The sequence below is a fragment of the Sciurus carolinensis genome, chromosome 1 (assembly GCF_902686445.1).
Source record: "Sciurus carolinensis chromosome 1, mSciCar1.2, whole genome shotgun sequence".
NCBI lineage: Eukaryota > Metazoa > Chordata > Mammalia > Rodentia > Sciuridae > Sciurus > Sciurus carolinensis.
Window position 1 is genome coordinate 166,770,000 of NC_062213.1, and position 18,120 is coordinate 166,788,119.

At 59.8% G+C, this 18,120-nt stretch overlaps 1 protein-coding gene across 3 annotated transcripts in view; it reads left to right on the forward strand.

Annotated features, from left to right (window-relative positions):
* The window catches only part of Glis1 (GLIS family zinc finger 1), a 200,072-nt gene extending 183,190 nt beyond the window's left edge, over positions 1–16,882 (forward strand). For 2 of the 3 annotated variants that reach the window (XM_047563339.1, XM_047563330.1), the window contains exons 6-11: positions 1,457–1,567; positions 4,916–5,048; positions 10,132–10,288; positions 13,321–13,499; positions 14,019–14,186; positions 16,255–16,882. In XM_047563339.1, coding sequence (XP_047419295.1) covers positions 1,457–1,567; positions 4,916–5,048; positions 10,132–10,288; positions 13,321–13,499; positions 14,019–14,186; positions 16,255–16,604 — 1,098 coding nt within the window. In that variant the 3' untranslated portion in view covers positions 16,605–16,882. The remainder of the gene's footprint in view (positions 1–1,456; positions 1,568–4,915; positions 5,049–10,131; positions 10,289–13,320; positions 13,500–14,018; positions 14,187–16,254) is intronic. The other variant, XM_047563347.1, reaches the window with a different exon arrangement.
* Positions 16,883–18,120: the final 1,238 nt, after the last annotated feature.

Here is an 18,120-nt window from a genome sequence, read left to right on the forward strand (position 1 = left end):
CGAGGTTAGGGTTCGTGAAGTCAGGGTCGAGAGGGGCTGTGTGCGGGGGGACTCATGGCGGAGGCGGCAGGCAGTCCGACAGGCCTCCCCTCTCCCGCCCCTGCCTTCCTGACGGCCTCAGCAAGCTTCTCACTGCTCTCTCTCTCTTTTTGCTCTCCTCCGTTCTTTAACCTGGCAACCTCTGCGGCAGCTCCAAGGTACGGTCGTCTCTTTCTGCTTCCCCTGCCCGTGAGGTCCCTGGGCCGTGGCACCTCTCCCTGGCAGGGGCAGAGTGCCTTGAGGTCTGGGGACATGTGGTGTGTCTGACGGGGCACAGCAGTCCCTGGGACTTACTCTGAGAGGTGTCATCTCCCTCAAACACTCTCCTGTCCCTGCCATCCCAGGTCAGGGGCTTCCCAGGGATCAAAACCACTCAACGTGTTCTAAATGGGAAGCCTCATGAACTTCAAGCCCCAGGAGCAGCCAGAATCCCCAAGCAGGGCCTCATGGAAGCCCCTGGGGAGATATCAGCTAGAGCCATCAGGCTTCAGGAACTCGGGATGACTCTGGGTCAATCAGATGGGTCCCTCTCCTGGTGCAGAAGAATCAAGGAACAGACCCAGCAGCCCAGGTGGACAGCAGCTGGTACAAAGCTTGGGCCTGTGGAGGGACCAGGATTTGAGGACAGCTTAGAGAGGGGGATGACATGAGCTGGCAGGAGAGGTGAGGGGGTCCCATGGTGGGTGGGGACAGGAAAAGGGATGAAGACCGGCATGGGGTCGTGGTCTCAAAGGGCCATCAGTGCCAGGTGAGGGTCTATGTTCTAAGTGCCATGGAGCCACTGCGGGCTTTATAGCTGGCATGGCTGGCTGTGTGCGGGAGGAGGATGGGAGGCCGGGGGGCATGGTGGAACCTGGGGCAGGGAGCAGTGGGTCTGTGGGGAGGGGACTGGCCCACTCCCCAAGCACAGGGAATGGCCCCAGCCCCTGTGTGCTCTCCGAGGCCAGCACCCTGGGCCGCCTGCAGCGGTTGCGGGTGCAGTTGGCGCCCACCTGTCAGGTGTGGGCAGCTGCCAGGCGGCCCCTCCTCCTCTGCAGGGGGCTTTCGCAGGGCCCTCGTCGGCTCACTGCTTCACTGCAGCTGCAGGGTACGGAGGGGCGCCTCTCTCAGAGTCAGTGCCCCCGGAAGAACCCGGAGAACTTAACTGTCCTCATTTGCAGAGAAGAGTGAGGCCCTACGAGGGAAGGCAGCTCCTCCAGCCCTGCGTGGTGGCAGCTCCTCCAGGCCTGCGTGGTGGAGAGTGGAGACAGCCCTTCCCTCACTCCTGGGCCAGACGCCTTCCCTCACCTGTGGCCTGTAGCTCGTCCCTCGCCCCATCATCCTCCCACAGCAGGTCACCCAGAGGGACCTTGGCTCTCAGAGGTCACTCACCAACCTCTGAGGTCACTACTGACCCAGTGCCCCTCTGATGTTACAGAAGCCATATGCCTGTCAGATCCCTGGCTGCTCCAAGCGCTACACGGACCCCAGCTCCCTCCGCAAGCACGTGAAGGCCCACTCAGCCAAAGAGCAGCAGGTGCGGAAGAAGGTAAGCTGGCCTCCGAGCCAACCCAACTCCACAGACACCCTGTGTCCCACCTGGCCGCTGCCCGTCTGTCCGTCTGCCCCCAGCCCTATCTCTGTTGCCCTCCCCCACAGTTCTTCAGGGAGCATCTGACATCCATCCCTGTGTTGGGCACTGAGGGTACAAACAAAAGGCACGGTCCCCAAGATGACCCAGTGCAGCGTGACACAGCAGTCAGGAGCCTGGAGCAGGGGGCCTCAGCCCATCTGCATGGGAGCCGGAGGCCACAGAGGGCCGTGGCCCCGTGTGACTCTGGAGCCACCCGCAGTGCTCGCTGGGTGGCCCCGGGGAAGGTCCTTCAGCTCTGTGCCCCCTGTTCCTCAACCACCGGGGAGGGCAGGACAGTGACAGGCCTGCTCAAAAGGGGCCAAGTGAGGACTGAACGAGCAGAGGGCTGAGAGGGCACAGGAGCTTGGAAGGGAAGCCGCATGCGTCCTCTTTCCAAGGCAAGCGTGTGCCCGGAGCTGATGAGTCCAGGTGAGAGGAGTGCTCCCCGGGGGGCCAGAGCGAGGACTGCAGCGTAATGGCTGTGACATTGTGCAGGGCCCGTGGCTGCTTATCTGCCTCAGGCTGGGCAGCGTGGCAAGGAGGAGAGCAAGTGAGCCAGGGTACCCACTGCAGGATCAAAGCCATGCCCGGGAGGTGGGGCACTGTCCCGTTGAGGCTCTTGAGACGAGAAGGGACACATCACCTGAGAGACGCCTCTGGGGCTGTGTATAAAATGGGCTGGGAGTGCTTGGGGGGAATTCCAAGGCCAGGAAGCCACTGCTGGAGCAAGAGAAATGGTGGAAGTCGGTCTGGGGCAGAGTGAGGGGCGGCAGAGGAGGGGCCGGGCTGGGCGGGCAGCAGCAGGCACCCAGGACCAGACTTGGGCGGCGGCAGGGGCGGTGATGCCCTTCATTAAGGAAGAGAACCCAGGGGCCACGTTTGTAGGAGGAAGTGAGCAGGGGTTCCATTTTGGACCAGGGGTGTGAGCTGCTGGGGAAGCCAGGCCAGAGCGGGGAAGACGGGGCTGTGACGCAGCAGAGCCTCCCAGGCTGCCATGACTTAGTCTTAGTGAAGAGAATTGCAGAGGCCAGCCCCGGCCACCAGCACGACAGGAGGGTGAGGGAAGAGAGCTTATTAACTGTTCGGTTTAACATATGGAGCCTGTATTGTGCCCCAGACGCTGTCCCATGAACCGTGGATACAGCTGTGACCGAAACAGCAAAGGCCTCTGGATGAAGAGAAGGGCAGACAGGGTTGGGATGCCGGGCATGAGCAGGTTTCAGGATGGGGCAGGATGGCCAGGTCAGGGCCTGGGACTCTACCCTGCAGGCAGTGGGGAGCCACTAGAAATGGTAGAATGAGAAGGAACGGCTGTCAGTGAAGGGGCTGAACTTGAACCTGGCTGCCTCCGTGGCTCAGGCACTGTACCTGCTGCCTCACGTACTGCATCTTATTTAGTCCTCCCTATGATCCTAGAAATGGACACTATTTTTATTCCCATTTTAGAGATATGGAAACTGAAGCTGAGAGGTAGTTAACAAACCAGCCCAGAGTCACACAGCCCAGAAGTGACAGGGCCAGGGTTCTATCCCAGACCTGCCTGTCTGCAGAGCCTGAGCGCTTAGCACTGCTTTCAGGTGGAAGGCTGAGTAGGGACAAGAAATGGCCCAGGCTTCAGCAGGCTGGGGCTCCATGGCAGGGAGGCTCCTGTCCCGAGTGGACCAGTGCCCAAGGACAGGAATCCTGCCCTGGTTTTCCCAGGCTCCATGCTTGGCTTCCCCTGAGCCCCCAGAGACTTAGGGCCGCAGATCTGCAAACTTCCCAACAATAAGCATCCATTAGGAGCCACAGGATGATGAATCTTTCTGGGTAAAGCGACCCTTGTATTATGACAACTCCTTGGCAGCACTGCTGCATTTCAGAGAGAATTAGAAATGCTTTTCTTCCTTAATTCTCCTCTCCTGCTGTTCCTAATCCCATCGACATTGCGGTCTGCAGGAACATGCCGTGGTCTCTCTTGCCAGAAACTTCATTTACATGGAAAACAGCTGCCGGGTCAGGGAGCTGGGAGCGTGCCTTGGGCCTGGCGTGCCTCCCTCAGGCTGGTGCCGACCTTCAGCCTGAGAGGGTGGACACGTCCTCGGGGCTGCTCAGCCACCCAGGGTCGTGGGTCAAGGCTCTACCCTGCCCTGGGCCTGTTTTGTCCTGGGTCAGGGGAGTGTTTGGATGGGTCAGCCCACAGGCCTCAGGCTCTGACAGCTCACCTTGGGGTTCCCTCCCGTGCAGGTGCTGCCACGCACCACCCAGTGTCCCCAGGGTGCCACCCCATCCCCACTCTGGCTCCTCTGGAGATGTGGAGATGTTCTGAGATGACTGTCCATGGGAACAGGGATTGGCTTGGACTACTGGGTGCAGCCCAGCCTGGGCTTGCTCTTAGCCAGGCCCCTTGGAGTCCTTGTACCAATCCCCTGTGCCTGTGACCACATGGGGCTCAAGCAGCTGGCCCTGGGCCAGCCCCGCACATGCACTTCCCAAAGCTCCTTCACAGTACCCATCATCTGCCCCTCGGGGCAGGTGAGGGTGGAGCACGGTTGTTGCTACAAATCACAAGCAGGGAAGGTGAGACCCAGAGAGGTTAGGTTACTTCTCCAGTGTCACACAGGCAGTGAGAGGTGGAATGGGATTTGAACCCAGCACTGGACTATTTCCACTGCCCCTTGTGCAGACAAGAGGCGTGATGGAGGAGGGGGGAGGGACAGACGCTGCATGCCTATGCGCTTCCCTCCTGCTGCCCCTTTTCACACATGGTGTGTGTGCTACGCACCTCAGGCTGACCTCAGAAGGCCTGATGGCTGCTCCTGGCCGTCCATCTTGCTTTGTGCTGAGGCCACACCACCCATGGCCGCTCCCAGCCAGAGACTGTGTGCAGCCCTCAGGGATCACAGGTCACAAGTGACCCCCTCTCCTGAGAGATGCAGGACCCCTAACTCCCAGTCAAGGAAGCTTCCCGCTGCCCTGGGTCAGGCTGCCCTGGGTCAGTGGGTCAGAGGGCATTCCCAGCCCCCCTGACAGCCCCCACTTTCTGTCACACACGTACTTCCCCTAGTAAAATCCTTGTGTATCAAATCCCATCTTGGCATCTGCTGCTCAGAGGACCAGGAATGATGATCCTCACAGTGTATAACCAGCTCATGTCACAGATGAGGAAACCGAGGTGCAGTGAGGAGAAGGGGCTTGCCCTGAGGCTGCGACCCACTCCTAATGCACGGGGTGCGGTGGACAGACAGTCTCCCCCTAACCCCCCTCCTTCTGCTTGCTCCCCAGCTGCACGCAGGCCCTGATGCAGAGGCCGACGTCCTGAGTGAGTGTCTGGCCCTGCAGCAGCTTCACGCATCCACACAGCTGGCTGCCAGTGACGGGAAGGGCCGTCGAGCCCTGGGCCAGGAGCTGCTCCCAGGTAAGTGTGCAGGGAGGCAGGGCCAGGGCCTGAGCTTCCCATAGAGCAGTGGTGCTCCGTGGCCCTGGGGCCTCAGGGGCGAGACTCATCACAGGCACCTGCTCCCCTGGACCTGATTGCCTGCCTGCCTCTGGCTCCCAACCTTCCACCCATCTTCTCCTCCAGCTCCTCTAACCAGGCGGATGCCCATCCGTACACTTCCATGGCTCCCACTGCCCGTGGAGAAGTCAGTGCTCCTTAGCCTGGTCTCACCAGGTCTGGGACCTCCTGGAGTCCTCTTGTCCCAACCTTGGCACCTTGGATCCAGTTCCTGGAACATTCTACTCCTTTTAACTCCCGAGCACCCACCCACACTTTGCCAGGCTCCCCTCCTCTCTTTTCACTAAGGGGCTCTGACTCGACCCCAGGTACCTGCCTCCTGCCCACCCCTCCAGGAAGCCTTCCTCCGGGTTGCCTGCTGCTCCAGGGCCAAGCACTCTAGGATGTCACTGTTTCCCATCCATCAACCTACCAGACTGGCTGTGAGCAACTCAGGGGCAGGCCAGGGTCCTCCTCACCTCAGTCACCAGCACCCCAGCATGGGGACATGCACAGAGCTAGGCTGGGGGTACATGTGGCCCTGCCCCGAACATTATGGTTTCGTTTGTTTGTTATTTCCACAATCCCACACTGCTGGGGATTCGAACCCGGGCCTCCAGTATGAGAGGCAGGCACTCTACCAGGTGGGCTATACGGCCTGAACTTGCCCCGAACATTATGAAGAGAGGCTGTGGCCCTGGGTCTAAGATCCAGACTCTTCCTCATTGCCCATCTACTGGGCCACCTTCAGGGAGGAACCACCTTTAAGAATCGCCCATGTTAGCCAGGCATTCTGGAGGCACATGCCTGTGATCCCAGTGGCTCAGGAGGCTGAGGCAGGAGGATCAAGAGTGCAAAGCCAGCCTCAGCAACTTAGCAAGGCCCTAAGCAACTTAGCGAGGCCCCGTCTCTCATTAAAATATAAAAAGTGCTAGGGATATGCATCAGAGGTTGAGTACCCCTGGGTTCAATCCCCAGGACAAAAAGAAAAAGCCAACAGCACGCATTTTGACTGGCTGTGGCCTGAAGGCCTGTTTCATCCCAGCACAGCTCCTGCTTCAGAAGGAAATCCAGGACTGGGGCTGAGGCTCAGTGGTAGGGCACTTGCCTCGCACGTGTGAGGCACTGGGTTCGATCCTCAGCACTACGTTAAAAAGTATAATAAAATAAAGGTATTGTGTCCATCTATGACTAAAAATATTTTTAGAAAAAGAAAAGAAGAGAAATTCAAGGCTCCCAGAGGGTGGGCAGCTTGGCCCAAACTCACCACCAGCTCATGATTAAACCCTGGCCAGAAGCGGGGCTTCCTGAACCCTGGACCCTGAAGGCCCGTCAGGCCTGACACCCAGAGCCTCTAGTTCCGCCAAGGCAGCCTGGCTGTCCTTCCAGCAGCTGCTGACCGGGGGCAGGTTGCAGGCCACAGCAGGAATTCCTGGCCCTGCGGCTTGGGAATCCAGCCCAGCTGAGGGCAGCATGGCCTTTGGATTCCAGCTGACAGTTCCCGCACTCTGCCCTTGACTCTCTAAAGAAACCTCAGCATTAGGGAGAAAGCTGTGTCCACCCTCTGGGATTTCTTGAATTACTCTAAACCATTTAAAATATTTTTTTATTTTCTAATTTTATTCTTCCTCTCAATGTTGAAGTAGCAGGAGATTTTAAAATATGTCACAGCCTTCCCCAGGCCGCCTTGGAGGAGCAGGTTTTCACCCGTCCTTCAGGTGGGCACTTAGGGGAGGGGCCGCTCCCCCCTCCACGCCCAGGGTCAGAATTCCAGAATGGCAGGGCTGGACTGCCCAGGGATGAGGACACAAGGGCCAGCACCCAACAGCCAGTTGGGACTGCTTGGAGCTCCTGGGCTGCTCCAGACTCCACGGGGAAGGGCACTAATACCACCAGTGGCTGTCCCGGGGGAAGGTCCTGCACCTCCAGCATTCCCGGGAGGATTCAGGCTGAGGAGAGGGACTAACCAGGGTCATCCAGAAAAGAGAGCGGCAGGTCCAGAGCCAAAGCCAGTTTGTTCCCCTAGATGCAGCACAGAGTAGTCCCTGGGAAGAGGGCCGGGGGCAGCAGTGACGATCTCTGGGGCACCTGGTTGGGCTAGTCACTTTACAAACACCATCTCACTTGATCCCCAGCTGTCACCCAAGCCACAGATGAGCAACAAAGTCCACCAAAAGCAGTGTCACAGGGGGAGGGACTCAGGACCACGCCAGCCTGCTGAGACCTGTTGCTCTGGCCCTGAGATAGCGAGGAAGTGGTACTTTCCTCCCCGCTTTGTGCCTCAGTTTCCTTCCCAAACTGCTGAGAACACACTCAAGAACACACAGCAGGAGCTGCAGAGCCTGGGCCTGTGTGTGTTGGCTGTCACCCCACCAGTGCTGCCCTGCTGCCAACACGACTCCCATGCCATTCTGAGCACTTACTGTATACCACCCCTGTCCTGGTCCCTGACCTCCAGCTTTTTCCTTCACAATGAGGACAGGGAAGGAACAGCCAGGCAAACCCAGGGGCTCTACATTCCCAGATTCACCCACCAGGTCCTTCTGCAGGCCACACAGCAGATGGCTGAGGCCCAGCTGGGAGCAGATGCTAGGGTCAGAGATTAGGTAGCCCTGCCTGAGGACTGACAGCGCCACTCTGCAGCCCGGTGTGGTGCGTTGGGGAAGGCTTCTGGCGTTCTCGCTCTTGCCAATCCTAGGAAGCTCCTGCAAGCACATCCCTCCGCAGAGGAGACCCTCAGGAGCTTACCTGGCAGGTCTGTCTTCAGACCCACAGTGCCATGATGGGCCGCGAGGCTGTGAGTGAGAAGCACGAGGTCACGTGGCTGGGGAGACGGAGCAGGACCATCAGGACCCAGGCCTTCCCAGTTGACAGGCTCCAAATTGGTTCAAGATGGCAGGCAAGGAGTGGCAAGGGAGAACCCTGCACCAGGCTCCCTCCACAGAGACCCCTCGGTGGCTTCCTGTGGGAGCTGGCAGGGGTGTGGCCACAGCAGGGAGCGCACCTGATGGATGGACAGACAGGCGGCGCTGCCCATGGGAGCATAGGTCCCCGAGGTGGAGAGGTCTGGGGCTGAGGTAGAGGGTACTCAAGACGCCCCCAGACTCCAGTCTCACAGCCAGACGCCAAGCCTGAGCCAGAGCAGTGACCCCTAGCTGGACGTCCAGCCTGAGCCAAAGCCACAGCCGTTTCCTGAGCCAGCCTCAAACTGACTTTCTCTCCATATAGCCTAGGAGACAGGCCTGAGTAACTGCTCACGGTGTCGCTTTGGGCAAGTCGTGCATCTTGTTAAGATTGACTTTCTTCATCTCAAAATGGGATCATGTTATCTCCCACGTCAACAGTTTGGAGATGGTTAGGCCACCCCTGTGGAGAGTGAACTTGGCACACATACATTCATGAGCATGACCGGTGTCTCAAGAGGTGACTTTCGCCCAGCACAGCCCAGCCGCAGGTGCCTGCCGGAGTCCCTGACGGTGGTCTGCAGGCCAGTGTTATGCTGTCCAGCAGTTTCAGCACAGACCTTTAGGGGGTGCATTCTCCCCTGGTCACAGTCGGTGTCTTCCCCCTGCAGTCCCAGCACAGCCCAGGCTGTGAGGTTCCTTGCAGCAGCCTCAGAACTTGTAGGCCCAGGTCAGAAGGGCCAGCCTAGGATGCACTGGACTTGGAACCCCAAATAACTGACAAGTAAACTGTACCCGATCCTTGGTGGAACCTCATGCCTTCTCAGGTTTGTCTTTATGGAGCAATAAAAAACAATGGGCTGGGTACACAATGACCAGAGTGACATTCAAAATGTACAACTGGCCATGAGAGGGAACACTGACCAGGTAGAGTGGACACTGCACCAGAGCAGCCCAGACCACAGCTGCTGGGGTCACCAAATCCTCCCAGGGTTTCACCTTGATGCATCGATTTCAGGGAAGATGATGTCACTTTCTTTTATTTTATTTTTATGTGGTACTGAGGATCGAACCCAGGGCCTCCCTCATGCTAGGTGAGTGGGCTACCACTGAGCCACAACCCCAGCCCCTTGATGTCACTTTCCATTCAAATAAACATAGCTGGATTGAATAGAGAAGGCAAAGTTGGCCTCTTCTTTTTTTTTTTTTTTTTTTTTTCCAGATTCAATAGGGAGCACCAAAAACTCGGCAGTCCTTGCTGTGCCCACTTCAGGCTTCTATCCCAGAATAGGGTTTCCTCCATGAACGTGTTTAGGGAATGCTGGCCTCCGTTGTTCTCAAACTCTCAACTGGGCCTCTGGACCAATCGCTGACCAATCAACCTAGTGTCTTTCGTGAGCTCACCTGTCTTAACAGGGGGTAGAGGTGGTAAAAGGTGGTATCACCCTGTGTCTTCTATAAGTTTAGAATCTGAGACTAGGACACAGCTGACCCCTCAGTCGGAACCCTTAGGTGTAAGTGTACAGCCTGCACAACCAGCCATGGCCACTCCTCTCGGGTGTCCTGGGCCAGCTAGTGTAGGCATCCTCTCTTCAGAACCTCTCACAGTGGACACCCTGGCTCTGTTGGACACACTGGCTCTCCATTACCCTGCGGCAGCATTGCCTATTAGAAGGTACCATCAAGCCCTGAGAGCTGTTTCCTGTTTCTCAAAGTTCTTTCCAACCCAGGTCCCCATCAGCTCCTGGGGAAATTCAGAGCAATCCCCTGCTTTTCCAATATGGCCCCATCGAGGCCTGAGGGTCCCTACACCAGCACACACACACACAGGGTCTGACCACCCTGTGCCTCTCACAATCCCTTGCCAGCCCTCTTCTGCCATGAGAGTCAGCCCTAGCCCTGGACACGACCTTTTTGTCAGAGTCTGAACCAAACAGAGTGGGGTCATCACCTCCTTTTGTCTAGCATGTACACTTCTACTAATACAACCTTACTCATTCCCTTCCTGTTGTCTTCTCCATAAGCAGGTAATAGGTGCCTGGCCATCCACAGCCATCTCCAGGGGTGGCCAAAGCCAGTGAGATTTGCTTGGTTCCCTGCAGGTGTGTATCCTGGCTCTGTTGCCCCTCATAATGGGCTTGTTCCAGGCATCCTGCCCCCGACGCATGATGTCCCTTCCAGGCACCACCCACTGGACGTCACCCCCAGTTCCCACCACCACCTGTCCCCTCTGCCCACGGCAGACAGCACCAGGGACGGGTACGTATACCACGCCAGTTCTCCTCAGGGGACACGAGTGGGCAGGCCGGGGGCGGCAGGCATCCCAGGCTCTCTGGACGTTCTGCGTGACGGCGTAGCCTGCATCCGTGAGGCGCGTACTGCATACAGTGCTCTATACCGCGCTCTGGGCACCGTCCATCCCTGCCTCCAGTGACCCTGTGAGGCAGATGGTGCTGGCCCCTGGCTTCCGGGGGCCCCTGGGAAGGGCTGTGCCCGCCTGTCCTCTGCCACACCCACCCTCCCTGGGAACCTCGGCTGGGCTTCTCTGTGGCTCCTCATGTGATGGACGAGTGGGTTGAACGTCCCCTAGCCACTGCAGGCAAGCTGGCCTGGGCATCTTGGCCCCTGTGACCACAGCCCGGCCTGCAGGGGCTGCCTCGGAGCCCAGCCGTAGGTCCCTACAGAGGGGGCCGCTCTCCCTGCGTTCAATGTGTTCTCGTCGTGGCCACTAATTGCCTGGCAGTGTGTCCGTCGCTGAAGTCTGTCTGGCTGCCGCGTGAGCAGAGGAGGCTGAGGCCTGCTGGCTCTCCAGCCCTGCCATTATTGTTCGCCACCAGCAGTGACTTGATCCAATTTGTCACCTGAGCCCTGTCCCCAGCAGCGCCTTCTTGCCCACGGCTGCAGCCTTAGCCTTGGCCAGCACGTGCCTGGGACCAGCCTGGCCTCAGCATCCACTGCCCCTAACTGGGCTCCTCCTCCCGTTCGTTCACCCATTCCTGTGTCTGGTTATTGAGTGCCAGCGGGCAGGCTCTGGGCCCAGTTCTGGGACCACCAATGGCGAGGAGCGGGAGGAGGAGCAGGAGGAGGCAGGCCTGCAGGGACTGGCCATTCAGGGCAGGTGCACGGAGGGCCGGGGCTGGGGGAGGCATCAGGGAAGGCTGCCTGGAGGAGGCAGTGCTAGCCAGGCCCCCAAGGGGAAGGCAGAGTCGGTGCAGTGGCCAGGTGGCGGGTGGGGGGAAGGCAGGCATGGTAGCAGCTGGTGTGCTCTGGGAAAGAACCACCGTGTGGGGCACCAAGCCTGCGGGAAAGGTCGCCAGGGCCGGGCTGCGAGCCCGTGAGGGGGCTCTGTCCTTCAGTGTTGAGCAGTGACACGGTCAGGCTGGGGAGGAGAACGTGCCTCGCCCACAGCAGGGGGCTGGGCTGTGGGGGGCAGCATGGAATATGGGGTGCAGGATGGCAGCCTGAGCCAGGGCCAGGGCTGGTCTGGGCAGGGGAAGGGACACCAGAAGGCAGGAGTGCTTAGGACAGTAGGAGTCAGGAAACCTTGTCCTGGGCAGAGGGGATGGGCATCGGGAATGAGCCCAGAGTGGGCAGAGCAGCCCACAGAGCCGCGGTAGCTGTGGGAGACTGTGGTGGAGCGTGGGCGACAGCCACAAAGAGGCAGCCTGATTGGGTACAAAGAGAGACCCAGAGAACCGGGCCCTCCCTGAGCCTCAGTGTCTTCCTCTAGAACACCCTCCTGTAGGAACACGGTGACGGGCAGCTGCTCACGCCTGACGTTGTACATGTCACCTGGTACAGGTTCCTTTGACAGTAAACCCCTGCCCCGTGCCAGCTCAGGCCACCTGCTCACCCTCCAGCCAGCCCCAAACATCTCTAGCCAAAGGAAAGCAGACCACCGAGGCCTCTCCTGCCCGCTCAGGCTGTGCTCGCTGCTCCGCCTCATTCATCACCTTTCTGCCACCCGCATGAGTGCCGTCAAGCATCTCTGCCGCCAGAGACAGGGTGGTGACAAGACAGGACTCCGCCTGCCTGCAGGGCGGCCAGGAGTCTCCCCCCAGCCCAGCCAGGTGCCAAGGCCCCTCGGTTCAGCGCGGGGAGACGGGCCCTGTGCCCCCCGCCAGCCCCGGGCTCAGCCTGAACGGGTTTCTTTTTCATCCCCTGAAAAGAGAGTGGGGGAGGGTCGCAGCCTCCCTTTCCTGCCAAAGTCAACAGGGAACGGCCACTCGAGGCTCCCCAGCGGTCTGCTGCGACGTTTAAATAGCTTGACAGAATTATCTGATTTGCTCGAAAATATGCTAAGAGGGCCTGACTTCATGACCAAATTTATTTACCCTGGCTCAGAGAAGACGCCAATAGGGTGGGCTTTTCGCCAGCTCCTGGGTGAGGTATGAGCCCCTGGTCCGCCAGGCCAGCAAGAGGTCATGTTCATGTCCCTAGGTTCCAACTGAAGCAGAAGCATTTGATGGAGGGATCATTGGCATGACTCAGAAGCGGGCTCCAGGCGACCTCTGCTCCCTTGGGGTTCAGGTGGACGGCGTAGCCTCTGCCCACACGTCTGCTGCGGGTAGAGTGGGGCTTTGTTTGATGTCGCTGACTGTGAAGGTGGCAGATGTGAGCTGGCTGCGGCAGGCTGGGGACAGGGAGAGGAACCTGGGGAAGGCTGTGCCCCGCTGGCCGGCCCTTCTCACTTGTGCAGTGCCCTTCGTCGTGGGTTCAGAGCTGAGCCATCCAGAAACGCGTTTGTCAGTGCTACCAGCTGTCTGCCGCGTGAGGCCCGGGCTGGGCAGCAGGTGACCCAGAGAGCAGAGGGCTGGGCCTCGAGTGGAACGGACACCACACAGCAACGCGCGGCCCCTGGAGGATGGAGGATGCAATCGCTCTGGGCTGCACTGCCCACGCCTGCCTTCAGTGATGGGCCCCAGACACGTGCATGGTGACAGCACAGTGGAGGGGCAGGGGCAGCAGAATATCCGGCTGGAGGGATCAGAGGGGACGAGGCACAGCTGCGGACAGGGAGCCCCATGCCTGGCCCCTGCACATCACAGTCCTGCTTCCCCTGGAGGGTGGATCTGTCCCCATAACACCCCGTGCAGCAGAGGGTGGGTGAGGGCCCAGGTCGCCTGTGTCTGTGACGTGGAGTCTGCAGTCTGTCTTAATGCAGGGCCAGCAAACCCCAAGAAGAGAACGGAGACCCCGCTCCCAGTCCCGCCCAGCCGCGGGAAAGCGCCGAGGCTGTGGACCGGGGCTCCGGGCCGTGCTGCTGACGCCCTCCTCTCTGTGCTCTGCAGGTTGGGGCCCGGCCTCCTCTCGCCCATGGTCAGCCCCCTGAAGGGGCTCGGGCCACCCCCACTGCCACCATCCTCCCAGAGCCAGTCCCCGGGTGGCCAGGCCTTCTCCACGCTCCCCAGCAAGCCGTCCTACCCACCCTTCCAGAGCCCTCCACCCCCGGCCCTGCCCAGCCCACAAGGTAAGCCTGGCCGGCCCTCCCCACCTCCACCACCTCTTGGGGAACCCAAAAGCAATGGCGCACCGTCCTGGGGGAGGCTGAGAGGCACTTCAGGAATGACAGGCCAGGCGCTGAGGGCCATGCTGGGCAGAGCTGGGAAACGGGCTCAGTCAGGGTGCTTCCTGGAGGAAACTGGTCCTGAAGGTGAGGAGTCCGCGCCATCCCCAAGCAGGGAAGGGCTTCACAGAAAGGGACAGGGCTGGAGGGTGGGCCAGGCCTGCCACCTGAGGAGCCTATGGCAAGCCAGCAGGCCCTCCCCAGAGCCCAGCCACAGAGGACTCGAGCACAGCCAGTGCCACCCCCCCTCCCTACCCGCAGGGCAGAGCTGGGAACAGCCCAGGGCTCCAGGCACCTTCCCTGCCCCACGCCCTCTTCTCTCCCTCACACCATGCAGCCGAGTGGACAGCGCGGCTGTGGGATGGGCCCTCCCTGCCGAGCCCTGTTCCTTTGTTAACGCAGCCCCGTCACATCCCTCCACAGGCTACCAGGGCAGTTTCCACTCCATCCAGAATTGCTTCCCCTATGGCGACTGCTACCAGACCACAGAGCCCGCAGCCAGTGGGGATGGACTGGCCAGGGAGGCCCACAGTTTTAACCCCCTGCGGCCCAACGGCTACTCCAGCCTCAGTGCACCTTTACCTGCCTCAGGTGAGCCCTGCTCGCAAGCCTCCATCCCCCCCGAGCACCCACCGAGGCCCAGCCTGTGCTGGAGCTCTAGGTACATTGTCCAGCATCCTCGGGACAGCTCTGTGCAACAAGGTCATCCTGTTTATGAAGGGGGAAGTGGATCTCAGAGAATCCAGGCCCCGTGGGGGAGGCGGAGTGTCAGGCACAGGCCCTGCTGGGCTTTGCACCTGCCTGAGTGGGAAGTCGGTGCTCCTTCCAGAAACCCAAGGTTATGAGTGCCTAGACTCGGGTGGGTTTCTGAGGACACAGAAGAATCAGACTAGGGGCTCATGGCCTAATTGATGCTTTATATTGATTGAGTACCTACTGTGTGCCAAGCACAGCTGTGGACCCCGCAGATAGAGCCAGGAATGATACAAACTTTGATTCCATTCAGCCGGCAAAAAACCTGCAAGAGACAGAGCCTGGGCTTGTGCTTCTCCTCGGGCTGCTCCTGAACTAAACCGTCCTGCAGGGCCCTGGGAGCCAGGAGTAGGAGGGTCCATCTCCCCATCCTTGCCTTGTGTGGAGAAGCCCAGTGATTTGGAGGGCTCCACGTGGCCCACTGTGGACTCAGGCCCGAGCAGCAAGACCAGACCTGGTCAGGGTGGGGACTTCAGATAGGTCGAGTGGCGCCTCCCGGACCCCCTGGTGCAGATCCAGCCGGAGGCTCAGACACAGGGGAAGCTGAGAGCCTGCCTCAGAGGACTCTTGGGCAGTCCTGAGGGCCTGCAGCCAGGAGTAGAGGGACAAGGACATAGAAACAAGCACCACAGCCGCAGATAGCACACGCAACCTGTGGGCACATCCATGGGCACATCTGTGCATGGGTCCACGTGGGCATGTGTACCAGCTGCTCCCGTGTCTGCATCTTCCCGTGTTGTGGGCTAGGTGGGCGTGCTTGTGTGTGTAGGGCTCACCCAGGAGGCCTCAGGAGCTCCCAGAGCACGTCTGCACTCGTGTACTCCGGTTGTGCTGCGCCCATGGTCACGCACCAGCCAGCATGCAGTCACCCATCCCCTGACTCACGTCTGCGTCCACAGGCTTGGGTGCACACGTGCGTGCATGAGCATGCTGGAGCTGGCTCTGCGTGTGTGCCCGTGTGTGCATGTATGTCTGTGAGTCTGATCCAGCGTGGGCAGACCTGCAGGTGGAAGCACACCGTGTACGGACCCATGTGGCACGTGGTCAGCGTGGGATTGTGTGTTCCGTGTTGGTGCGCGTATGGATTGGCACGTGATCAGGCACCAGCACTGTGCCCAGCGCTGCTGGCCCTCAGCACCCTGTCCTCCGTGCCCCCTCAGGCCAGAGCAGGATCTCCAGTGCAGCAGCCAGGCCTGAAGTCAGCAGCTCTGAGGGGAGCAGGAGCAGCCAGATGGGGAGGGTCTTTGGGCCTCCCCTCCTCCCAGTGCCCACCCAAGTCCCCACTCAGTGCCTTAACTGCCAGTTGCCCGGCCTGTGTCAGGACAAAAATGAACTCAGTCTAAACAAGCGGGCGGGGACTTACGTCCTCCATATAGTTCATCCTGAGCCCATTTTACAGAAGGGAAGACTGAGGTTCACTCATAGGCCACACAAATTTGTGACAGCAGCTCTGAGACAGGGCTTGTTTAGGGCTGGGATGCCTAAGATGACTCTTCCAGCTCCCTCCCAAGTCAAGGGTCTCTCAGCACTAGACACTCCACTCCCCAAAGACAGCATGTCCAGTGGAAGAGCCAGGTGTCTCTGGGGCCAGATGGACCTGGGTGCGAGTCCCAGTTCCCCCACTTACCTGCAGGTGACTGCTTTGAGCCCATCTCCTCAGCTATAGAACGGAACACTGAATCCCCCCTCTTGGGATTGTTGTGCAGCTTAAGTGAGATGATGTTTAATGAGCACTCAGTAAGTGCCCAATAAGTGTGGTTCCCTTTTCTGGGCTTCTTCAGTCTGGTAGGGAGGAAACTGAAAGGGTAGAGGTGAGCCGAGCCCTACCAGGAGAGGCCACCCCTGGGGGTTGACCCCTGGTTCTCTCACCACCAACTTTCCCTCCCTCCCAACTTCTGCCCCATAGCACAACACTGGGGGACGGACCACCCCACGCCAGCCGGGCCTGGGCTCCCTGGGACTGCGAGGCTAGGACTCCTCCCAGGCCCCTCCCCAGCCACCAGCTGCCCCACCTGGACAGGCTGCACGAGGAGACCTGCGAGGAGGCTTGCTGAACAGCTGCCGTCCTCCAGCTCTGACCCCTCCTGCCTGCCCACAGGCTATGAGGCCCTGGCCGAGGCCCCATGCCCCACGGCGCTGCCACTGCAGCCATCGGAAGAGGTGGTGTCCAGCGGCCCCGAGGACTGCGGCTTCTTCCCTAATGGGGCCTTCGACCACTGCCTGAGTCACATCCCTTCCATCTACACGGACACCTGAGGAAGGCCCCGTCCGCCGCTCCGCAGATGCTGCTTCTTCCACCTGCCGTGGTCTGCCACCCTCCCTGCCCCGGGCCAGAGCAGCCAGGCGCCCACGCAGGTGCTGGGTGCTGCGGTGGCCCACCCAGTGCCACCCCTAGGGGTGCTGTCTGGGCTCAGAGGTGCCCACCAGGGACCATGGCCCTGTGACGGTCCCTTGATTGTGTCTTCCTGTTTCTCTCCCCTACAGTTTTGAAATCACAGACCTCGTGTATATAAATGTACAGAACTTCTTTTCCATTCTCTGCCAGTTTTATACTTGTGGTTTTACAAGAAAAACATTAAAAACTGGAAACAAGACTTGGGATCTGATTCTGCTTTTCGATTCAGCCTAGAGATCATGACAGGAGAACATGAAGGGCGTGTGGAACACAGAGCTCAGGCCTGGGCAGCTGTGGGGCCAGGAGCCACCTGTCGCCAACCACATCATCCCAGGACAACAGCCAGGCAGGGTTACCTCCAGAAACAGGTGAGCAGACAGACCAGGAGGGTTCAGCTGGCAGCCCAGCCCCACAGGCGGATGGACCTGGACCCCAGCTCTGTCCTCTCTGGCCCCCTGCTGGCCGGGCCACTCCTCAGCTGGTGGGACAGCAAGCTGTGTTTTGCTGCCTGGCTCTGTTGAGAGAAGACTGCATGGAGGGTAGGAAAAGCCCCCAGGACGGAGCCCAGCTCAGAAGGTGAGGGACAAGGACAGGCCCCTGATGTCTGGCGAGGTACAGAAAGCATCCTTTGTCCAGGGAGCCCACGCCTGGCCTCAGTGGCTACGGCCGGAGAGGAGCCCAGTCCTCAGGCTGCAAGGCTAGCCACCTACCCTGCCAGGCTCCAGCACCCAGCAGAGAACGAACCCACTGTCCAGGCCTGGGCATTTCATTGTGTCACCCTGAGGATCACCTGGTTAAAAGATGGAGGGAAATTCTTGCCTTGGCACCAGTGAATTGCAACAAAGCAAGGGAGGTCACATAGCCTGTGTGCCAGACCCTGTCCCTGCTCCTGGAAACAGCCTGGGGAGGGTCTTCTTGCCCCTATAGCTGAGAAGCAGCAGGCAGGACTAAATCCAGGTCAGGGGACCCCCTTTTTTGAACTACACATCTGGCTTAAGCAGGCACAGTGAGGTGGGAAGACCTGGTCAACCCCGTTCATAGAGGGGAAGCCGAGGCTCACGGAGGACACCCAGTCAAGCAGTGACCCATCTATGCTGTCTGCCTGGCTCCTCGATCACCTGGGGACACCAGCTCTGTGAATCCCCCCACGATGACTGAGCAGACCTCTGCTGCTGGCTCCACCCTGTGCTGGGTGGGGGCCCCTGTGGGGCTGCACCAAGCTGCTTCCCCAGGACCAACCTGCAGCCATGGGAGGGAGACAGGGGTGCCTGGCAGCAACGTCCCACTAAAGGTCTTGGCTCCAGTGAAGTGGCCTCTCCCTTGGGCCCCACCCCAGGCTGGGTGGTGCTCCCCATCCCTCGGGTGTGGGCTTTGAGG